A 25801-nucleotide genomic window follows, 5' to 3' on the forward strand; every position below is an offset into this window, starting at 1 on the left:
CCTTTTGTCTTTCCTTCTCCTTCCCTCTTTCCTGACGAGGCAACCATTGGTTGCGTAAGCTAGAATTTTGTGTGTATGTTTGTGTTTGTTTGTGTGTCTATCGACCTGCCAGCGCTTTTGTTTGGTAAGTTTCATCATCTTTCTTTTTAGATATATTTTTCCCACGTGGAATGTTTCCCTCTATGATGTAAATAATCAGATAAACAAAAATGAAGTCAAGAGTTTAGAAAGTAGTATTAATGACATCACTAAGAAACTTGAAAGTGTTAGTAGCAATATGGTCACCAATAGTTTGCCGAACAATATTGGCACTTTGTGGTACAATATTCCAGTAAAAAACTTTTCAGATGAGAGCAGTATGCATCCGGTAGATTTCCTGCAGCATTGCAAAGATAACTTTTTTCCAAATATGAATGATAATTTGAAAATTAAATTTGTGAAAAGATTTCTAGAAGGTGAAGCATTGTCATGGACTAATCATTATTGTACAGAGGGAATGTCTTTTGCAGAGTTCGAGGAGAGATTCTTAAGTAAATTCTGGTCAGAGACAGAACAGGCAAGAATAAAAAGCGAATTCTTGAATGGACCTGTTTATAAACATGAATTTGGTAGCATGAAGCAATTTTGCAGAAATCAGTTAAGGAAACTCACTCACCTAAGCAAACCTTTTGATGAACTCACTCAAATTGATGCACTCAAAAGGAGGCTACCATGTGAACTACAGTGGGAGTTAGCTTATGGTCCAGATGACACAATAGATCAGTTTTTGAAATATGTTGACAAACTAGACAGAATTATTGAGAAAACGGGTAAACCACCACACCATAGTCAAAACCATTTTCAAAAGACAGGGCATACAAATTGGGGAAACACACATGATAAAAAGGAACCACACAGTTGTGGAAGTAGTGATTCTCATCAGAGAAATCACCAGCACAACTTCAAGGGATCACATGGACACAATTACCATTACAAGGGTCAATATGGAAATAGTCATAATCAATTTGGTAACAGGCACTTTGGAAATAAACCAAAGGAGTGGAATAGTCATAATGGTATGGGGAGAACTGAACAGGAGTTAAAAAACTGAATAGGGCTCCATTGGCGGTCCGCAAGGTAGGAGCTACTTATACACAAATGGAAAGGGCCAACCCAAACTGTCTAACTAAACAGAAAGATACCTGTGACATAATGAGTAATTATTTTAAAGAGAAGTGTTATCCCATTAATGTAGTATCTGTTACAAATAATATATGTCATACAAATAAATCAGAAACAAAAGGTAAGTTATTTAAAGACACTGATTGCTTAGAAAACTGTGAAGAACTAAACTTAGATTCATTCTATGAGTGGGCTGAGAGGAGCACCTTGCTGGAAAATAGTTGTTCAAATGATCAAAGTGTATTAGGAATTAGAGAACTTATGGATAAGTCTGGTGGGCTAGGAATGAAAAGAGCACCTAGTAAGGATGATTTAAATGTGTATCTGCATACTGAAGGTAAGAGTGCAGAGGATAAAGATGATAATTTTTGTGATGTTGATTGGGAAGAAAAGGAAATTGAGGATAGTAGTGAAGATAGATGTTTTATTGGTGTAAGTGAGGAGTTGGAAGCTTTAGGGATTACTAATATAAAAGAGGATAGTAATGAAATTAGCGAGGTACACATGAACACAGTTGACAATTTGAATGATAAGGATGCCAGAATTTCAGCCAATGAGTTATTTGATCTTGATACATGGAAGAAAAAGGAGAAGGAATTGACAGCAGGTAATCTTAACAGCATTAGGGGAGTAGATGATGAAATGTCAGATAGTGAGCAATTTTTGTTTAACTTATGGGTTAACAGTAGTGCCATTAAGGATGATGAAAATTTCAGAACAGTAACACTTGATATATGTGAAACTTTGTATCCAGACTGGTGGCATAGAATTCAGTATCACATTGCACAAATTTTAAGACAGAAATATAAAGGAGAGACACACAATAGCACAAATGAATGTAGTTGGATTAATGAAATATTCAGAGATAGTAATCAGGCCAAAGAAAATGTAATTAGGGTAATAACAGCATATAACTCTGGTAGTAATGATACAGGTAAGGATACTGGAAAGGGATATGGATTCAGTGAAATTGAAGATGACTTATTACATGAGAATATTAGCAAAAAATTTGACTTTGATGTAAGCAGTCCGTTTATTGATGTGCAGATAGGATCATGGAAAGGAAAGTGTTTAGTAGACACAGGAAGTCAAGTATCTGGGATATCAGAATCATTAAGTAAAAAACTGAAAACTAATAAGGATTATGTCGAGTTACCTGTGGTAGGAATTAAAATAAGAGGTGCTACCGGGAAGCACAGTGAATCAATAAGGAGTCAGGCTTTTATTACTTTTGAAATTGAAGGAGTATCATGGTCACATGGGTGTCTCATCATTCCTGATCTCACAGAGGATTTTATCCTAGGCATGTCTTGGATAACAAAAGTAAGTGCAGCATTTGATTGGGCAGGGCAGAAATTAATGATGACTCTACCAAGTGGTGAAGTCATCACTACGAAACTTCTTCAATCAAATTTGTTTTGTATAAGTAAGACTGTGAACAGTATTGAAGTTACAAAAGAAGGTAAGTACATTGAAAGCCATGTCACAGATTTTGATACAGACGAGATAGAGTTTGAAAAGTTGGTAAATGAAAAAGTAGCCGAAGCTAGAGAACTAACTGAGAACCAAAAACAAGATTTGAAATTATTTTTGTGGGAATATAGTGATGTATTTAGCAATATACCAGGTAAAGTAATTGGATACCAATGTACTTTACAGTTGAAGCCACATGAACCTTTCTTTACAAAACCATACAGTATTCCAATCTCAAAAAGGATAGCAGCGGAGAAAGAATTGCAAAAGATGGAAGTGTGTGAAATCATTGAGAGGAGTATAAGCCCTTATAATAATCCCTTAGTCACTGTAAATAAACCTAATGGACAAGTCAGACTAGTACTAGATTCCAGACAGTTAAACAAATGTTTATACAGAGAAACTGACCACCCAGAGAACATCGATGAGTTGTTATATAAATTTAAAAATATCCAAATTATGTCAAGCCTTGACCTAACTTCAGGTTTTCATCAAGTACCTCTTGCAATTAGTTCCAGAAAGTACACTGCTTTCTTATACAATGGGAGATGTTACCAGTATTGTGTAGTGCCTTTCGGATTAAACTCGTCAGTCGCCAAATTTATAAGGGCACTAGACTATGTACTTGGCCAAGAAGTTGTGTCAGAATTAACAATTTATGTAGACGATATATTAGTTTCAAATCAAAGTTGGGAGGATCATTTGAAGTTATTGAAAAAGGTGTGTGAGAAACTCAGAAGAGGTGGTATGACATTAAAACTGGAAAAATGTAAATTTGGTGTGTCAGAACTCAAATTTTTAGGTCATGTCATTACTAAGGAAGGGATAAGTGCAGATCCTGAGAAAATAAAATCTATCGTAAACTTTCCATCTCCTAGAAACCAGAAACAATTAAAGTCTTTCTACGGACTCTGTGGATTCTATCGAAAATATGTAAATGGACAATGCCTTAATGTAACATGTTTAAGCAATTTACTTAGAAAAAATAGTCCATGGAATTGGTCTGAAGAGTGCCAGAAAGCATTCGATAAAATTAAGAATGAACTTTGTAAGAACAGTCTTTTACACAGACCAGATTTTAGTTTGCCATTTTGTCTTCACACTGACAGTAGTGATTATGGACTAGGAGCAGAACTATTTCAGGAGAAAATTGTGAATGAAAAAAATCTTCATTGTACAATTGCATTTGCCAGCAGAATGTTACTTAAACATGAGAGAACATACACTGTCACAGAAAAAGAATTACTCGCAGTACACTGGGCGTTTACAAAATTTAAAACATACCTGTTAGGACACAAGATAAAAGTCTATTCAGACCACAAAGCTTTAAGTTACTTGCAGGAGTGTAGACTATATCACAGTAGATTAACCAGGTGGGCAATGTTCATGCAACAGTTTGATTACGAAATTGTGTATATTAAGGGATCAGAAAATGTAGTAGCTGATGCTTTATCCAGGTTACCAGTAGGAGGAGATCAGGAAATGTTTGATCAAGAAGAAGAAAAGGAATTTAAAATAAGATACATGAAGGGAATCCAAGATGAAAAGCTCATAAAGACACTTTGCAATAACATCAGGAGGGGACAGAATAACGATCCCAATTGGAAATTGGTTAAGGACTGTTTAGGCAAAAGAGGGTATGATAAACTTGACAAGTACTATAAGGTCTTTAAGGGAACACTCTTTAGAAGAACAGATGTGGACTCTGACAATTGGAAGCTATGTTGGCCAGAGTGTGAGGCAGACAAATTAATAAAGTACACCCATGAGAGTTATGGTCACTGTGGAATACAGAAATGTGTAAAAAAGTTACAAGAAAATATCTACTTTTATAACATGGTAAAGAAGGTGAGGAACGAAATATCAACATGTGACAAATGTCAAAGAGTAAAAGTAAGCAACAGAACATGTCAGGGAGAAATGCAGAACATCATTCCAGATAAGCCATTAGATTTAGTAGCTGTAGACTTTTATGGACCTTTACCTAAAAGCAAAGGTGGCCATTGTTTTATATTCGTCATGGTTGATGTATTTTCCAAACTAATTAAACTTTATTCTGTGCGAAAAGCTACAAGTAAAGAGATCATTACAAAAATTGAGAGAGATTACTTCAAGAGTGTAGGGAAACCTAAAGCTATACTATCGGATAATGGTTCACAATTTGTTTCAAAAAACTGGAAAGCATTCATGGAAAAAACTAACACAAAACATATCTTGATATCCGTGTACAACCCATCTTCAAACCCAGCAGAAAGGTACATGAGAGAAATAGGGAGACTTTGTAGGACGTATTGTAGTCACAAACACCCTAGTTGGTCCGACCATGTAAACAACTTCGAGGATATCATGAACAGCTTGCAGCATAGCTCTACTGGGTTTTCACCATATGAAATTATGTTTCACCTCAGACCAGCAAATCTTATTTCTGAATTAATAGACTTTCCACAATGTAGCTTAATATCAATGAAAGAACGTGAAGAGATTGTAAAGAAAACCATGAAGAAACTAGGTGAAGCTAGGAAAAACAGACATAATAGGAAAATAAAGGCTACCACATTCAGAGTAGGTGACCATGTCTTAGTGAAATCCCACGAACGATCAAAGTTACTAACAGCAGAACTCAAGAAGTTCTTTGACATTTACATCGGGCCATTTGAGATTATTGAGAACCCCCATCCAAATGCGTACCGATTAGTATATCCCAAGTCGAGGAAGCTGTTTGGTCTTAGGAATGTTGTTTCTTTGAAGCCGTATATTGAGAAAAGAGCAAACTGAGCCTACAAACATGCCTTTATCTGGAACGAATTTTACTGGAAGTAAAGAAAGAAAGAAAAAAAATGCAGTCACCATACTATGCCATGTAACACATCTCATGCAAAACGATGTTGTATCTAGACTGATCGTCACATAATTCTATTATAAGATTAGATTTCATGAGTCCTATGTGTTTTTTTTTTAAGTAATTTTACAGTATTCAATGAATTGCAAAATATGTAAACTTGATAAATAAGGGATTTTATTTTACTGATGATGCTAGGAGACAAGACATGTCACCCACCCTCACAGTTTGAGAATAGCAAATCTCATAAATTTTGAAATCTTGTTCATTCACTTAAATAGACCATAATGCTAAAAAAAAAAAAAAGAAAAAAAGAAAAAAAAAAAAATTGTATAGTTAATAGAATATATTTTCTTGTATATGCAAGTGTGCTTTTGTTTTACATCATGCTCACCATAACTGTTTTTATTCAGCTCTGTTTATAACACAACACAGATAATTTGTTGGCTTATTTTGTCTCTTAATTTTGATGTCACATAATTTACAGGGCTCATGAGAGAATAGTGTTGTTGAATTGAAATACTTTTGCAACCTCACTGATGATATAGGAGTTGGTACTATGTTTGTTCTAATATGAGAAAATGTTTTAACTTTAGTATTATTTTATAGTAAATTTCTGGGCAACAAATCGACATATGTATGTAATCTATGTTGTGAGACAAAGGAGGAAGTCGAGGGTTGATGAAAGAATAAACAGTTTACTACAGTTGTGATAAAAAGTTGTATACAAGCCAAGACAATGATGCAATTTCTGTATCGGACTGACAAGTGGACCAAGGTACACTTGTAAGTCCTGGTGGGCTATTGTAATGTAATTACCTGTCAGAGATAAACTTTATCTCATGCGAAAAGTACGATGCCCACAGTAGAGAGTTAAGGTAACTTCATTATGTTGCCATACAATGTGTTTAATTTATTTATTTATGAATATTTTCTTTTATGATAAATAATGGATTTGTTTGAGATGATTAATGTTGTATATTTATATGTATTTATTTATGTGTCTTTGGAGTGTATTAATGTCAGAAGACCAAAGAATCTGGAATGCAGGAATGTCTGCAACTTCCGGGCACATGTTGGCTTGCCCGCCACTTCTTTGTCGGTATTGGAGGGAGATGGATGTGTTTAAGTGACCAGTACAGTATAATGCATTTTTAGGGTATCAATGTTCGTAGTGAAAAATATTGTAGTGACTAAACAAAAAGTACGAATAAATATTATTTTTAGCCAAAAGTAATTCGAATCCGGTAGTGTTTATTTCAAACAAGAAGAAAACCCAGGCCATGCTTGTTAGAGTAATGTTTTGCAGACAAAACCCCTAGACAAACGAGATCTGCAGTGTGTAATCTTTCAGCAGCTACTAATAAATAAGCCTTGCTGAAATTGTGCTGGAACTACTCGTATTATTATCAATTACAAACACGTGGTGCGAATGTGGTCCTACCACAATATACCGCGTAAGATTCCACATCATTCAGTTATCAAGAAACGAGATAGGTAACAACCAGTACAAACTGGATTATGTAATAGACTAGTGCAAGATGTGGAAACTGCCACAGATATGCTGAAACTGGCGATGATTAAATCCTTGTCTGGGGCTCATAAGAGAAAACTTCCCAAACTAAAAGATTTTCAACAAAAGACTTCCAAAAAAAGACTGTCTCAGAGTGAAGGGGGTAAACAGATCACTTCTACTTCCAACACTCGAAACAAGAGAACAATGGAGTAGTCTAATACTCCAATTTGTCAGGATGATCACAGCTAGATAAAGCTGAGGCAGGGAAGGGAGTAGGGAAACAGGCCTATATTATTGCAGTCCCTGTTCTTAGGATGGCAGTTACCCAACAGGGATATCCATTGGTCAACATCAGCCTGCAGCAGATCGAGCTTGTTCATGTGGCTCTAATTGGGAAGACTGGGGGCAGGACACTAGTCCAGCAACCGAATTCAGCATAGTCTATCTGGATAAAGATGCTTTTATCTATGTCTGTGAGGGGATGTGAACAGAGGATTGGCTGAAGGAGAGGGTGCCCAAGATACCACTGTGGGAGGAGACAAAGCTGCTGTTCAAGACAGCATCTGAGCTCTTCAAGACTGCATCATAGGTATCAATTTAAGTACCAAAACCTCCTTGGGTATCAAAACCTCAAAAGACTCTGAGAAAATAAGGGCAAAGAACCAGGAGGTCACAACAGAGGACTGGAGGGTAATCTCTTGAAAGGTTGTAACGAATGGCCAAACCGTTGTGATGGAAGTTTGTGAAAAATCCCTGAGGACAATGCAGGAACATGACCGGAGATTGTACACAGGGCTCTCACAAGTAACCATCAGGGTAATCACAGACAATGGAATTGACTATGGCAGTAACATGTAGACTGCAAGTGTTGCACATAATTCTGCAACACAGTAAAGGAGCAACTGCCACCCTATGTCATCTTCTGGGAAGACAGAAGATGAATGTGACCCTGATCCAGGAACCATATTTATATAAGGGCGACATTTGAGGTATCTGAGGAACTGGAGGTAGTGATTTATACTAGGGTAAAACTGAAGAACTCCAGAACACGCTTTTATGAAAACAATGGAATTTCATTTTTCCTGATGGCTGAGTTTTGTTCCAGGGACTTGTGAGCATCAGGATGAACTGCGCGAGACAAAGCACGTGGGAAATTGAATTGTGTGAGCAACAGCTACACCAACAGCAGTGGTGAGTACCTACTTGAATTTTTACACAAAAGCAACCTAGAAGTTCTGAACCGAGGCAGGGAAGCTACATTCAGGATGATAAGAAAGAAGGCAGGAAGTAACTGACATAACTTTTGTGTCCATTGTAATGGGCAGCTATGTCAAGAAATGGCATGTGGAATTGGAGGCATTCTTACCTGACAACATGTATATTATGTTTGGGGTCAAAATGGCTGCTAAACAGACAATGGTCTACAGGAATCCTAGGAAAACAGAATGGGACTCATAAGATAGACCTTAACTCACACTTACCTGAAATCAGAACTTTGATAAGGAATCCAGTAGGGTTTCAGGAAATGTCAGATGCAGTGACTTCTGCCATTATGGCCTCTCATTTAGAAAACTGCCAAATCACCAAGAAGTGCACAGACAGCAATGTGCCTTGGTGGAACAATAACCTGGATTTGCAAAGAAGACAGTTCAACCTAGAAGAAGGAAAGGCCAAAGGGCAAAATATCAGGGGGTCCTTACCAAACACAACCTTGCAATCAAGTATGCAAAACTATTATTCCTATTACATCTGTTGGTTAAAATATAGGCAGCAGAAAGAATATGCACGGTAAAAACTGGAAATGACTGGATACCTTTAGGATCTCCTGAATCCCACACCAATGGAGGATAAATAGAGGAATGGTTGGGGAAATGCTGGTTGACTATACAATAACTTCCAGCTGCTTACATATCAATGTAACAATTAGGGTAGGGAGCAGTGGAAGAACGAACCATGACACAGTGGAGGGGACATAGCCTGGTTTACTAACAGTTTGAAAACAGATGAAGGTACTGGTTCCAGGTTATATGGGATATAGCTTAGACTAGAGCGCAGTCTCTCTAGAGAAGCTGGCCATGGTACTCCAGGGGAAATACCCAGATTGTAGCATTTACATTTATTCAGACAGCGAAGCAGCTCTGATATTTTTATCTACCCTTACACCAAGAACAAAGATCATTGCAGAACGCCACAAAGTCCTTGTGAGACTAAGAGAAAGCAACAGGGTAAGTCTGCTGTCAGTATCTGACCACTCCGGAATCTGTGGCAATGAACAAGCTGATACACTGTCCTAACCATCACATAGGCAATGATTAAATCAAAACTATGAAACTAGTTCACAAGGCAGCATGTTGAATATAGACCATGTTTTTTTTAAAAAGTTTTGTAATTCTTGTATCACACAGGAGACAGACTAAACTTACGGTAGCATTAATGACAAGCCATGGGAACTTTAAGAAAGAAACAAACACAAACACAAACACACAAACACAAACACAAACACACACACACACACACACACACACTTGGGTATAGAAAAAAAGCCCCTATGTGTTAGATGTATGGGAAAGGTGACAAAACCACACCACACAATCCTCCAATGCGAAGCACACAATCCTCCAAAATATTTGCACCAAGTCCTGAAGAAATTGTGTCTAATTAAGAACTAGTAAACAACCTCCTACTGACTGGCTTTACTATAAGGAATGAAATCACACTATAAGCCCGGTTTTGATGCGGGCAATAGTGTCAATAGTGTGCTATGGCCACTGTTTTTTATGTCTCTATTCATATCAAATCAAATCCGTAGTCAGGTTATTTGGGCTATAACTGACAATGGGAGAAGTGAAGCAGACAAAATGCAGACTGTTTCCTGAAAGTACTTGTCTGTAGTGAAGCTTTATAAGCAAGTGAAACATATCTGATAAACAGTTTAGACAAGAAGAGAATAGAAGCTTTTGAAATGTGATGCTATAGAAGAATGCTGAAGGTTACATTGATATATCAGATCACTAATGGAGAAGTACAGATTAAAGTTTAGGAAAAATGAAATTTGTAGCACAGCTTGACTCAAAGAAGGAATCAGATGATAGTTCACATCCTGATGTCTCAAGGAATCATAAATTTGGTGATGGAGGTTCAAAAATGAAGAGGAGGACTACAGCCAGAAGACAGTAAAAAGGAACCAAACTGGTTCAAATGGACGTAGGCTGCAACAATTTTGTAGAGATGAGAGTCTTCCACATGCTAGACTAGCACGAAACCTGTTTATAGGGAACTGAAATGACGGCCAAGATAAAAAGTTCAAAATAAAAAAACAGAAAGGGAATATAGAGACCAAAACCAAAACAAACGGTGGAAACAAACAGACAAATAATAAAGAGATACAAAACACATGAAAGCTACGAATACAACAGAGGTAATTGTGGGAGAAAAACATAGCAAGGATGATGACAACCAAAACTTCTCTAATCATGCCCAGGTTATCTTCCAGACCCAAGTAAGTGTTAGGAAAGAGATTTCAAGTTTGGTAATAATGAAATTCTGTAACTGAAACCTATAGAAACCCACATTTGCTCGGTTGTTGTAAAAATACCATGTCCTGCAACATGTTGTACAATATGCTCTGTCCTATTATCAATGCAGCCTACCATGGATTCCTCTACTGTGCCAACCTCTTGATCTCAGAACACTTGCAACCTACGTCATCAATTATTTGTTGTATCTATTCCGATCTCCTCCTTTCTTTAGTGTTTTTACCCTCTATAGCTCCCTCTAGCTCCAAGGAAGTTATTCCCTGATATCTTAAACGTCTAATTTCCTTGTTCTTTGGTCTTGTCAGTGTTTTTCACAGGTTCATTGGCGTTAGTCATCAAGTCAGTCAGGCAGCAGTAACTGACCGAGACACAAGCAGGAACAGGGAAGTAACTGCTTTTGTGACATTAAAGAGTTCCTAACCAGAAGAGAATTTTATAATATTATCTGTATGCTTTAATAGTTTAGTACCTTGAGTTTCTACGTGTAAATTTAGTATCTAATAGCCACAGTTCTCACATTTTTGTTTGCATTGGAAAGTAAGCCGATTTTGCAACACCACAAGTTCCTAATCAGGGGCAAATTATCTAGTTTCACCTGAATGCTTCAGTAATTAGGTTTTTGAATATCTGTGTATTATTAGACACAGTTCCTGCATTTTCGTTAGGGTCTACATTAGAGTTGTGCAGCACGTGCCGATAGTCCCTTTATCTGCGTAGTTTAGTTTTCCACGGTCTTTGGTATGGACAGGGACTGCATTTGTTATGTGCGGATGCGAGCCGAGTTGGTGACACTTCGCTCTCAGCTTCAGGCTGTGATGGCTTCGGTTACACAGCTTGAAGCTGCAGTGGATGGGCACCACTGTTGTGGGCCAGCCGGGGGGATCCGACGGTCATCCAGCACATCAGAGTCCTCCGATTAGTCCTCACCAGTGGCCAGCCCAGTTACTGCTCGCACTGAGGTTGACTCCTCACCTGTGGTTGAGTGGGAGGTTGCCCCAGGGTGAAGCAGGTGGCAAAAGACTTCCCAGGCAGCCGCACGTAAGGCCTCCCCTGTTTGCCTGACAAACAGATTCTAGGTGCTGTCTATGGCTGACACTGTCGCTGAGCCAGATGCTGTCGTCTTTCCTGTTTCAGAGGAAACCACTCACCCTGCAAGATTCGGGCAATCACCGAGGGTGGAGTTACTGGTAGTTGGGAGCTCCAATGTTAGATGTGTTATGGGGACATGGCTGCCAAGAAAGGAAAGAAAACCAATGTGCACTCTGTGTGCATACCAGGTGGAGTCATTCCAGATGTGGAAAGGCTCCTCCCGGATGCCATGAAGAGCACAGGGTGCAGCCAACTGCACGTGGTTGCTCACGTCAGTACCAATGATTTGTGTCACTTTGGATCAGAATAGATTCTCTAACATAAGTGGTAAAGGCTGCCAGTCTTTCTTGCAAGATGAAAGCAGAGCTGACCATTTGCAGCATAGTCGACAGGACCGATTGCGGACCTCTGGTACAGAGCCGAGTGGAGGGTCCAAATCAGAGGCTCAGACGGTTCTGCGACCATGTAGGCTGCACATTCCTTGACTTGTGCCAAAGGGTGGCTGGGTTTCGGGTTCCACTGAATGTGTCAGTTGTCCACTATATGCAGGAGGCGGCTACACTGGTAGCAGGGGCTGTGTAGTGTGGACTGGGTGGTTTTTTAGGTTATATGGTCTTGGGAAAAAACAAGAAGGGCTTCAGTCACATAGGGTGCAGGCCGAACACAGGAAGAACGTAGATACAGGAACCATTGGTATAATAGTTGTAAAATTGTTGTAGCTGTGTTGGGAAAGTACCAGAGCTCCAAGCGCTAATAGAAAGCACTGATGCTCAAATCGTTATGGGCACTGAAAGCTGGCTAAAGCTGGAGATAAGTTTAGCCGAAATTTTTAAAGAACCTAACTGTGTTCCGAAAGTTTAGGCTAGACACAGTTAGCGGTGGTGCGTTTGTTGCTGTTAGAAGTAGCTTAGCTTGTCACGAAATTGAAGTAGATAGTTCCCGTCAGTTAGTATGGGCAGAGATCATTGCTGGCAACCGGAATAAAATAATAATTGGATCCTTTTACCAACATCCCAATTCATATGATATAGTTACTGAAAGGTTCAAAGAAAGCTTGAGTCTGATTTCAAACATGTACACGACTCATATGATTATAGCTGGTGGTGACTTTAATCTACCCTCGATATGATGGTGAAAATACATGTTTAAATCCGGAGGTACGCATAAAATATCATCCGAAGTTGTGCTAAACGCATTCTCTGAAAATTATTTTGGGCAGTTAGTTCATGAGCCCACACGAATAGTAAACAGTTGTGAAAACACGCTTGACCTCTTAGCAACAAATAATCCTGAGTTAATAACGAGCATCAAAACTGATACAGGGATTGGTGAACACAGGGTTGTCGTAGCGAGATTGAATATTGTAATCCCAAAATCTTCCAAAAATAAACGAAAAATATACCCATTCCAAAAAGCAGATAAAAATTCACTTGAGGCCTTCCTGAGAGACAATCTCCACTCATTCCAAATTAATAATGCAAGTATAGACCAGATGTAGCTTGAATTCAAAGAAATAGTATCGGCAGCAATTGAGAGATTAACAAACTATGGAGCTGATCCTCCTTGGTACACTGGTAGTTGGGAGCTCCAACGTCAGGAGCGTAATGGGGCCCCTTAGGGATATGGCAGCAAGAGAGGGGAAGAAAACCAATGTGCACTCCGTGTGCATACCGGGGGGAGTCATTCCAGATGTGGAAAGGGTCTTTCCGAATGCCATGAAGGGTACAGGGTGCACCCATCTGCAGGTGGTCGCTCATGTCGGCACCAATGATGTGTGTCACTATGGATCCGAGGAAATCCTCTCTGGCTTCCAGCGGCTATCTGATTTGGTGAAGACTGCCAGTCTCGCTAGCGGGATGAAAGCAGAGCTCACCATCTGCAGCATCGTCGACAGGACTGACTGCGGACCTTTGGTACAGAGCCGAATGGAGGGTCTGAATCAGAGGCTGAGACGGTTCTGCGACCGTGTGGGCTGCAGATTCCTCGACTTGCACCATAGGGTGGTGGGGTTTCGGGTTCCGCTGGATAGGTCAGGAGTCCTCTACACGCAACAAGCAGCTACACGGGTAGCAGGGGTTGTGTGGTGTGGGCTGGGCGGTTTTTTAGGTTAGATGGCCTTTGGCAAGTACAGAAAGGGCAACAGCCTCAACGGGTGCAGGGCAAAGTCAGGACATGCGAGGAACAAGCAGCAATCGGTATTGTAATTGTAAACTGTCGAAGCTGCGTTGGTAAAGTACCGGAACTTCAAGCGCTGATAGAAAGCACCGAAGCAGAAATCGTTATAGGTACAGAAAGCTGGTTGAAGCCAGAGATAAATTCTGCCGAAATTTTTACAAAGGTATAGACGGTGTTTAGAAAGCATAGATTGCATGCAACCGGTGGTGGAGTGTTCATCGCTGTTAGTAGTAGTTTATCCTGTAGTGAAATAGAAGTGGATAGTTCCTGTGAATTATTATGGGTGGAGGTTACACTCAACAACCGAGCTAGGTTAATAATTGGCTCCTTTTACCGACCTCCCGACTCAGCAGCATTAGTGGCAGAACAACTGAGAGAAAATTTGGAATACATTTCACATAAATTTTCTCAGCATGTTATAGTCTTAGGTGGAGATTTCAATTTACCAGATATAGACTGGGACACTCAGATATTTAGGACGGGTGGTAGGGACAGAGCATCGAGTGACATTATACTGAGTGCACTATCCGAAAATTACCTCGAGCAATTAAACAGAGAACCAACTTGTGGAGATAACATCTTGGACCTACTGATAACAAACAGACCCGAACTTTTCGACTCTGTATGTACAGAACAGGGAATCAGTGATCATAAGGCCGTTGCAGCATCACTGAATATGGAAGTTAGTAGGAATATAAAAAAAGGGAGGAAGGTTTATCTGTTTAGCAAGAGTAATAGAAGGCAGAATTCAGACTACCTAACAGATCAAAACGAAAATTTCTGTTCCGACACTGACAATGTTGAGTGTTTATGGAAAAAGTTCAAGGCAATCATAAAATGCGTTTTAGACAGGTACGTGCCGAGTAAAACTGTGAGGGACGGGAAAAACCCACCGTGGTACAACAACAAAGTTAGGAAACTACTGCGAAAGCAAAGAGAGCTTCACTCTAAGTTTAAACGCAGCCAAAACCTCTCAGACAAACAGAAGCTAAACGATGTCAAAGTTAGCGTAAGGAGCGCTACGCGTGAAGCGTTCAGTGAATTCGAAAGTAAAATTCTATGTACTGACTTGACAGAAAATCCTAGGAAGTTCTGGTCTTGTGTTAAATCAGTAAGTGGCTCGAAACAGCATATCCAGACACTCCGGGATGATGATAGCATTGAAACAGAGGATGACACGCGTAAAGCTGAAATACTAAACACCTTTTTCCAAAGCTGTTTCACAGAGGAAGACCGCACTGCAGTTCCTTCTCTAAATCCTCGCACAAACGAAAAAATGGCTGACATCGAAATAAGTGTCCAAGGAATAGAAAAGCAACTGGAATCACTCAACCGAGGAAAGTCCACTGGCCCTGACGGGATACCAATTCGATTCTACGCAGAGTACGCGAAAGAACTTGCCCCCCTTCTAACAGCCGTGTACCGCAAGTCACTAGAGGAACGGAAGGTTCCAAATAATTGGAAAAGAGCACAGGTAGTCCCAGTCTTCAAGAAGGGTCATCGAGCAGATGCGCAAAACCATAGACCTATATCTCTGACGTCGATCTGTTGTAGAATTTTAGAACATGTTTTTTGCTCGAGTATCATGTCGTTTTTGGAAACCCAGAATCTACTCTGTAGGAATCAACATGGATCCCGGAAACAGCGATCGTGTGAGACCCAACTCGCTTTATTTGTTCATGAGACCCAGAAAATATTAGATACGGGCTCCCAGGTAGATGCTATTTTTCTTGACTTCCGGAAGGCGTTCGATACAGTTCCGCACTGTCGCCTGATAAACAAAGTAAGAGCCTATGGAATATCAGACCAGCTGTGTGGCTGGATTGAAGAGTTTTTAGCAAGCAGAACACAGCATGTTGTTATCAATGGAGAGACGTCTACAGACGTTAAAGTAACCTCTGGCGTGCCACAGGGGAGTGTTATGGGACCATTGTGTAATGTATTGCGAATACATAGAAAGAAGGATCCTTTATTGTATGATTATATGATAGTGGAACAAACACTGGTAGCAGTTACTTCTGTAAAATATCTGGGAGTATGCGTGTGGCACGATTTGAAGTGGAATGATCGTATAAAATTAATTGTTGGTAAGGCGGGTACCAGGTTGAGATTCATTGGGAGAGTCCTTAGAAAATGTAGTCCATCAACAAAGGAGGTGGCTTACGAAACACTCGTTCGACCTATACTTGAGTATTGCTCATCAGTGTGGGATCCGTACCAGATCGGGTTGACGGAGGAGATAGAGAAGATCCAAAGAAGAGCGGCGCGTTTCGTCACAGGGTTATTTGGTAACCGTGATAGCGTTACGGAGATGTTTAACAAACTCAAGTGGCAGACTCTGCAAGAGAGGCGCTCCGCATCGCGGTGTAGCTTGCTCGCCAGGTTTCGAGAGGGTGCGTTTCTGGATGAGGTATCGAATATATTGCTTCACCCTACTTATACCTCCCGAGGAGATCACGAATGTAAAATTAGAGAGATTAGAGCGCGCACGGAGGCTTTCAGACAGTCGTTCTTCCCGCGAAGCATACGCAACTGGAACAGGAAAGGGAGGTAATGACAGTGGTACGTAAAGTGCCCTCCGCCACACACCGTTAGGTGGCTTGCGGAGTATAAATGTAGATGTAAAACGGGTTAGAACACTGTTGCAGAAACAAAGAAACAAACATGCCAAATTTAAACAGACGCAAAATCCCCAAGATTGGCGATCTTTTACAGAATCTCGAAATTTAGCACGGACTTCAACGCGAGATGCTTATAACAGTTTCTACAATGAAACTTTGTCTCAAAACCCGGCAGAAAATACAAAGAGATTCTGGTTGTATGTGAAGTATGTTAGTGGCAAGAAACAATCAATGCCTTCTCTGCGTGATAGCAATGGAGATACTATCGAAGACAGTGCTGCCACAGCAGAGTTATTAAACACAGCCTTTTGAAATGCCTTCACAAAAGAAAACGAAGTAAATATTCTAGAATTCGAATCGAGAACAGCTGCCAACATGAGTAACTAGAAGTAAATATCCTCGGAGAAGTGAAGCAACTTAAATCACTTAATAAAAGCAAGTCTTCTGGTCCAGGTTGCATACCAATTAGGTTCATTTAGGAGTATGCTGATGCATTAGCTCCATACTTGACAATCATATACAACCGTTTGCTCGACAAAAGATCCGTAACCAAAGACTGGAAAGTTGCACAGATCACACTAATATTCAAGAAAGGTAGTAGGAGTAATCCACTAAATTACAGGCCCATATCATTAACGTCGGTATGCAGCACGATTTTGGAACATATATTGTGTTCAAACATTATCAATTACCTCAAAGAAAACTGTGTATTGTCACACAGTCAACATGGGTTTAGAGAACATCGTTCCTGTGAAACACAACTAGCTCTTTATTCACATGATGTGTTGAGTGCTACCTATAACGGATTTCAGATCGATCCTCGATTTCTGGAAGGCTTTTAACACTGTACCACACAAGTGGCTTGTAGTGAAATTGCACGCTTATGGAATATTGTCTCAGTTATGTGACTGGATTTGTGATTTCCTGTCAGAGAGGTCACAGTTTGTAGTAATTGACGGAAAGTTATCGAGTAAAACAGAAGTGATTTCTGGCGTTCCCCAAGGTAGTGTTAAGGGCCATTTGCTTTTCCTTATGTATATAAACGATTTGGGAGACAACCTGAGCAGCCGTCTTAGGTTGTTTGGAGATGACGCTGTCGCTTATCGATTAATAAAGCCATCAGAAGATCAAAACAAACTGCAAAACGATTTAGAAAAGATATCTAAATGGTGCAAAAATTGGCAGTTGACCCTAAATAACGAAGTGTGAGGTCATTCACATGAGTGCTAAAAGGAATCCATTAAGCTTCGGTTATACGGTGAATCAGTCTTATCTAAATGCCGTAAATTCAACTAAATACCTAGGTATTAAAATTACGAACAGCTTAAATTGGAAGGAACAAACAGAAAATGTTGTGAGGAAGGCAAACCAAAAACTGCATTTTATTGGCAGGGCACTTAGAAAATGTAACAGATCTACTAAGGAGACTGCTTACACTACACTTGTCTGTCCTCTTTTAGAATACTGTTGCACGTTGTGGGATCCTTATTAGATAGGACTGACGGAGTACATCGAAAAAATTCAAGGAAGGGCAGCACGTTTTGTATTATTGCAAAATATGGGAGAGAGTGCCACAGAAATGATACAGGATTTGGGCTGGACATCATAAAAAGAAAGGCGTTTTTTGTTGCGATGGAATCTTCTCACGAAATTCCAATCACCAACTTTTTCCTCCGAATGCGAAAATATTTTGTTGAAACTGACCTACATAGGGAGAAATTATCACCACAATAAAATAAGGGAAATCAGAGCTCGTACAGTAAGATATAGGTATTTGTTCTTTGCGTGTGCTATACGAGATTTGAATAATAGAGAATTGTGAAGGTGGTTCGATGAACCCTCTGCTAGGCACTTATGTGATTTGCAGAGTATCCATGTAGATGTAGAATGCTTTTTAAAAGTTAAAGAAAAAAGGTTCTGCTTAAATGTCAGTTATGTAAATTATTAAAACTCTTAACTTACCTGTGAGATGAACATCTCTTCTCTTTTAATTTGTGGGGTATTTCTACCACCTTGTTCATTTACTTGAGGTCTAGGGTCACATATACCATTTGCTGTGCCCTGGTTTATTCTGCACGACTTCCCTGATCTACAAGAAAGAAAATTTATTATAATCCCAGAATATAATCAATGAAGTACGGACTAGTTAAAATACCAAAAAACTAATCGGGAATTGTTATGACAAGAAAACATGTATGATTTGTTCTATTTTACAATAAGTATTGTACCACACTAATACAAGTAATAAGATGAGAAAGATAAATAAGGGGTCCATGTCATGCATAAAATTAACTGAATATGGGAAACATTTACATCCACAACTAGGACTAGGAAATCAGAAAAAATACGATTTCAATATTGCAGAAAATATAGTGATTAAAAAGAAACCAATTACAACAGGTGTTCCCATCACATTTTTTACTATTAATATAACGTATTATGGGGTTTGGAGTTTCACACTGAGATAGAAATGTTTTCTGACTGATACATTTCATTTTAAAGTTGTTCTGGGATACTGCATACTGCAGGCCACAACCACAAACACTGCACCACTCAGTTCATATAATTTGTGTACATGACAATGATTTCCAGAATAAGATTTACTGACTCATCACCGCACAGTCTAAACCGCTAAGGACAGAAACCCGAAATTTGGAGAGGGTATTGATCTTATACCGATTGATCTTATACTTTAGGTAGGGATTTTTTGAAATGTCACCCCTAAGATGGTGAAACAGGGTATGAAAGTTTTTTTTCCAAATGTCTCGTTACAAAAGTAATTTTGAAGCTAGAACTATGAAAATTGGTATTTGGTTTCTCAGTCACAAATAAACAAATATATGTTTCAGCATTTTTGGAATTTAAACCACTAATGGGGTAAAATAGTGAATGAAAGTTTTTTTTAAATAAATTATTATTAAAGTACTATTGAAACATTTTTAAAGCTATATCTATAAAAATTGGTATTGGAGTTCTGAGTTGAAAATTGAAGAAAACTATTTGTTTGGGTGTTCTTGGGAACATCAACCCCTAAAGTGGTGAAATAGAGGATAAAAATCAATATGGAAATATTTCATTGCACAAGTATTTTGACACTAAGTTTATGAAAATTTGTATTTAGCCTGTCTATTAGAAATAAAAAAAGTGTTTCACTCTTTTTGGAAATTCAAACCTAAGGGTGTGAAATAGGGGGCAAAAAGTTTTACGAAAACATTTCATTGTGATAGCATTTTTGAAGCTAAATCTGTGAAAATTTGTATTTGGCTTCTCCATTAGAAATCTAAAAAAATGTGTTTCACTGTTTTTGGAAATTCAGCCCCTAATGTGATGAAAATTTTAAGAACATATTTCATTATATTAAAAAATTTTAATAGTTAAATCTATGGAAACTGCTGTTTCATTTCTTGGTTAGATATAAAGAAATAGGAGAGGAAAGTTTCTACGGAAATGTCACCACAAGAGCGCAAAAGGCAGGATTAACAAAGACTTTGGACTCCCACTACCAGAATCACTTTTTGGTCAGAAGTACATTCAGAGAAGACCATGCTTATATGGCCTTAATTAGAATGTGTTGTAATTTGTGAACAACATAAAATTTGACTACAGAATAAAAAAAAAATCTTTGTACACCATACAGTGTACAAGAGCAAAGAAGTGGGTGCTAAGCTAGTATTACATATACAGGGTGTCTTCGAAAAACGCCAACGAGTCTTAGGGACCGGTCCTTCACAATAAAACAAGAAAAAATGTAGACTCTAAAACACATACCTTCCAAGAGCTATGAGCACTTTTTCAGTACAAGAGATGCGTTTCACATGAGCGAAGATGAACAAGTGCTCACAGGTCTTAAGGTGCGCATTTTGGAGCCCATGTTTTCTAGGCTTTTTTTCTTGTTTTGGTATACGGAACCTGCCTCAAAAGCTGGTTGCGGATTTTCTTTTATTTTTATTATTATTATTATTTTTTTTTTTTTTTTTGGGGGGGGGGGGGGGGGATATAACAAACTACATGCATTCTATGGCATCAGAAGTTTCCCTAAGGATCCACAGTAACTTGATGTGATGCTAGAGGGCAGTCCCTTCCAGGAGAACGAAGCGTGAAGAGAAAGCACAGTGTGAGTTGAGCAGTCATTCAGGATGGATGTTACCCAGCTTGACGAGCACTCTCATGTAAAGATTGCATATCACCGTGGAAGGAATGCGTGACAATGCCACAAGGCGCTTGTGGAAACGATAGGAAATTCTGCTCTACTGTACTGAACAGTTGCTCGGTGGGTAGATGCATTCACGGGTGGTAGAGCTGCAATGCCTGACATGCACCGATCCAGGCAGCCTGTCAGTGTGCACATAAATTGTGCTTGTATTCAGATGATCCAATGCTTGGAGAATGATGCTGTAGGAATTACAGTGCAATACTGGTATTGAGAATACAACAATCTACAGGATTTTACTCAATGTGCTACACCCGTGTAAAGTTGCTGCAAAATGGGTGCCTCATGCAGTAAGTGAAGTGGAAAAGTGGACACAATATTAAACTTGTGGCAGGCATCTAGTGCATTATGAGAAGGACGGAGGCAATATGCTTGCAAGAATCATAGTCACAGATTGATTTGGGTCAGGGCCTACGAGCCAGAACTGAAATGCCAGTCTGCGGAATGGCGTCATTCAGATTTGCCATGCAGGCAGAAATTTCATTACAATCCCTCATTTGTCAAGTTAATGTTCATTATGGCCTATGATATTAGAGAAGTGATTATGTGACATTTCATCCTACATGGACAACCTGATAATGCATTGTATTACTGTCGCACTTTCCTGGAATGACAACTACAATGGGCTATTTGGGAGAAACGTCCCGAGTGTCTACGTGACGCATTAATTCTTCAGGTCAATGTGAAAGACCATAAGGCAGCATGCGCACAGAATCTACTCATGCAGTGGGGGTGGGAAGTACTGGAGCAGCCTCCATATTCACCAGACTTATCATCTTGCGATGATGACTTCATACCAAAAGAGAGAGAGAGAGAGAGAGAGAGAGAGAGATTGATGGCTTTCACAATTATGTCAGCGCGGAAGTACATTACATCCAAACTCCTGTAGGAATCAAAGTGAACTGGCAGCACGAGGAGAATGGGATGCATATGATAGGATGTGAATTTGGGGCGGATGGGAAGCATGCCAGGAGAGCCGAGGTGGTCAAGGCGACCATTTGTGTTGTGCAGGAAATAGGGTTTTGAGTTCTCATCCAGCACAAACATTTACCTGTCATCTTAGGTTTACTTCAAAGCCTGAATGTGGTTGATATCATTGGTGTCTCTCAATCCACAAGACTAACGAATGAGGAGCAGATCTCCAAATAACAGGTGCACACTCAATGTAATGAAGTTGGCTGCATAAATTATCATACAGGTAGTAAATTAAGACATTTCTAAAAATCACTAGGTAGAAGTGCTCAAAAGATTGGCAGTTTTATTTCAAGACATTATGGTATTGACTAAACGCAGAAAGCAAGTTGGTAACTTCTGACATAAATAACGAAAATTACATTCTATCAAAAATATATTTTGTATTCAGACACACATTCATGATGCCTTTATCATAGGGGCCACATGGCAGGTCATTTCTCAACTTGCAATACACCATTTGAATTGCAATATAAGGCTACGCAATATCTTTGGCAACTTATATGAAGCATCTGACAGTACCATGGGCAGTATCCATTAACAGGCACTGAAATCTTATGGTATTATGCATGTAGTTTGCGATTGGCTGGTATCCAACCCCCATAGCTAAAAAGTTTTCTTTTTAGTAGTACCTTTTGTGGGCTGGTTAGTTACATCAACTAACTTTCAGTCTATCCACAGCACATGCCTAATTCCAATGTTTTTGGAGCAGCTATTTGATGTGTACAATAGCTTGCACTATCTCACTGACCTTGCTACCGCCGTGGCAGGTCTAACGGATCACCAGAGGAATGTTCAACAACTGCTCACCTAACAACAGATGTTAATACATATCAAATAGTATAGGGACAGTCCTTTTTCTTTCCCTTGGGAAAACTAGTGTGGGCACACAAAGTGAAAGAAATACAATGTCTGCTCAAAATACTCTATTATTTGCACATCGTTACATTTTTTGCACCAGAGGGCAAGATGGTGTAAACTAACTAAATCTTACTGTACATGTATGTTAGTCTTGCCTTTGTTATCATTATAGGCAGAGCACAAGCTTGGGGGATGAAACTGGATAATACTTGTTACTATCAAAGACAGAGAAAAGAAATCAAACTAATCACTGTAGTCACTGTAATCAACTCAGGAACAGATGCTAGGGTGTGAGAAGGCCAATATGTGAAGTGCTGCCCACTTCAGCATCAGTGCTTTATTCATTACACATGGGTTATTGATTCTTCCTTGTGACTGGCATCTCCTTGTATGATCTCAGACCAGTCCTTTACTACCATACTATTTGCGAGTACTCTGGGAGAACAAGAATTGTAGTGTAACAGATATGCTCCTGTTAAATAAATTTTTATAACACAGCTTACTATATAGTGGTATCACATCCGATCAAGAAGCAAGCTTCAAAAAATAGAAATGTATATTGGATTTCACTACTGAAGTTTCAAAAACTGTTCCACTAATCTAATCATGAAGTGAGTGAGCAATAGCATTCACTCAAGCTTTAGCAGTACGGTCAATGTTGGTGGGTTTTGAGAAAGGCTATAAGGTGTCAATATCAAACTGCTGGTAGGTAGGCCTAGTTTGTGCTTTCTGTTGAAGTTGTAATCAATCAAATAATTTGAAACAAGCCTCCTTTAAGTTTGTGTGTCCTCTGAAAGAATCCATTCTGGTGTTTTTTTGGTGCAAGAATTGACTCAATAAGGTAGTGCTACTTTGCGTTTCAGGTTTTGTACCTGAGGGAACATTCTGTCAACTGTCAAGGGCCATCAAGCAGCAAAAGTTCAAAAGGGATGATGTTTATTAACATGGACATTATTTCAAGTAAAGGTACATAAAAATGTTTACGCTGATAAGCCAAAACGTTATGACAACTGCCCACCATGTCATTGGATGCTGCCTAGTGGTGGTGTGTGCATGTGACGTGGTAATAAGAGTATGTAAGCAGAGCAGACACAACCAAGGTATTGCCCTAGCAAAGATACATGCTACAAATATGAAAATCCACTGAGAAAAGAAACTATAACAAAGGGCACATTATTATTACACACCGCCTATGAATGAGTATCTCAAAAATGGTAACCTGGTTGAATGTTCACATGCTACTACTGTGAATATCTACAGAAAGAGATGTTATGATTTTGCAGGGCCAGTGCCCCACCAATTTTTCAATGGTTTCTCAAAGAACTCATGAGGTCTGTGCATGGCTGTAACAACTATATTGATGATATTGTAGCAGTTTGGAAAAGTGCCACTTCTTTCAGTCTTCTATGATTTATCTTGGGTTCATGGTCTCTAGTGCTGGTATCAAACCTCAACATCAGAATGTCTCTGTCATCGTGGCTCTTCCACGTCCTACATCAGTCAAGGAACTGTCTTGTTACATAAGGGGACGTCTTTCAAGTGGTTGCAGGTGTGTGAAATGGTGTTTGCCAAACTCAAGTCTATGTTACAATCAGCAACTTGCCTCATAACCTATCAACAGGGTCAACATTTAGTATCAGCAACAGATGTGTCCCAGAATGGCCTGGGGACAGTGTTAGGTCATAAACATTCTAATGGCACCAAGCGGCCTACTGCCTACGCATCGAAGATGCTTAATTCGACTCAGATTAGGTATTCACAAATAGAGAAAGAAGCTCTCGCCATTGTTTATGCCTTAAAGAACTTTCATGTTTTCCTGTATGGGGTAGAATTCCATCTCATCACTGAACATGAGCCGTTAGTAACGATGAATTCTCTCGGTCACCCTGGCAGCCCTGTAAAAAAAAAATTTCTATCAAAGGATTTCTGGCAATGCTGGTCTCTGATAACAGCCCTCAGTTTGTGTCACAAGAGTTTGCCTACTTCTGCAACACCTGTGGTATTCACATTTTTGCCCTGCCCTTCCACCTGCAGTTCAACGGTGAGACCGAAATGTTCGTTAGAAGAATCAAAATGCAAACGAAAAAATATGTGACTTGGTCCCTGTACGACATTGCCTTGGATCAATTTCTGTCCTCCTATCAGTTCCTATCGCTTCACACCATTCGGCGACAACAGACCTGCTGAACTGCTCCATGGGTGCCAACCCCGGACACTCCTGCAAGCTCCTGTGGCTCAGCCAGGGATGCTGACCCATGTAGCCGTCATCCTGTTTTCAGCCCGGGGTGGCTGTCTGGGCATGTGAGTTTGGTTGTCACCCAGAATGGATTCCCGCCATTATCTCCTGGTACCCACAGCTCCCATCTGCTATGGCCATATGGAGGAGAGCCTCTGTGCATGTCATTATGACCAATTGCACCTGTGTGTGGATGACTGGACATCCCGAACCAGTCTGCGTCACTTGATGGATTATAGGATGCGGCTGGGTCCCTGCCACATTATATGAAGGGCCCCCTCGACTGGTGGATGAACCTGGTGCAGCTTCTCCAATATCACTACCAGTATCGATGCAGCTGCCGTCCACACTGGAGTCACCTTCTCTGCTTTGGCCACCAATAAGGTAGTGCTACTTTGCGTTTCAGGTTTTGTACCTGAGGGAACATTCTGTCAACTGTCAAGGGCCATCAAGCAGCGAAAGTGGCTCAGTGACCTTGAACGAGTTTCGCTCGGCTGCCGCTAGAGCTCGGAGGATTGCGCTATAGTTTTAACTAAGCGCGATCCGCTGCGAAAGGGTCTGCTTCCGGCCGCCATGTTGGATTTCTTGCACGCGACTTCCTGCCGCGCCCAGTTAGGCGGTGCTTATCAGTGGAAACTTCCGCAGTACAGGCAGCTGCAAGCTCATTCGACTCGAAGCAGCCGCACTGAGCACACAGCCATGCCGTACAGGAGGAGAAGATATGCAAGAAGATCAAGAATGCCAGTCTACAAGACTGTGGATACATTTACTCTTACTCCTAATAATGTAGCACAAGAAGAACTACTAAATGGACCTATTACTTTTGTAAGAGCTAAGATTAATTTTTCTTGAACAACTACAGAGGTTGTAACTGGTAATAGTTGGTTAACTATTGCTATTGTAAGGGGCAGTGATAAGCCTCTATTAGGTTTGGAGTCTTATTATGATAGAGACATTATTTGTTATCGTACCTGTTCAATTGGAGTTCAAGGTGACAGGAATTATGGTACAGCTGTTGTACTTACTGATAAATCATTTGCTTTATATACAAAGAACAGGAGACATGTTAATGCTAATGAAAGAATTAATATTTGGATGTGGAGCTCGCACCA

General features: G+C 39.7%; 1 protein-coding gene across 3 annotated transcripts in view; it reads right to left on the bottom strand.

The window, feature by feature from the left end:
* LOC126457025 (gastrula zinc finger protein XlCGF7.1-like) overlaps nt 1-25801 on the bottom strand; it is a 127169-nt gene that overhangs the window by 83442 nt on the left and 17926 nt on the right. For all 3 annotated transcript variants that reach the window (XM_050093001.1, XM_050093003.1, XM_050093002.1), the window contains exon 2: nt 18373-18499. In XM_050093001.1, coding sequence (XP_049948958.1) covers nt 18373-18499 — 127 coding nt within the window. The remainder of the gene's footprint in view (nt 1-18372; nt 18500-25801) is intronic.

Source organism: Schistocerca serialis, chromosome 2 (genome assembly GCF_023864345.2).
Source record: "Schistocerca serialis cubense isolate TAMUIC-IGC-003099 chromosome 2, iqSchSeri2.2, whole genome shotgun sequence".
Classification (NCBI taxonomy): domain Eukaryota; kingdom Metazoa; phylum Arthropoda; class Insecta; order Orthoptera; family Acrididae; genus Schistocerca; species Schistocerca serialis.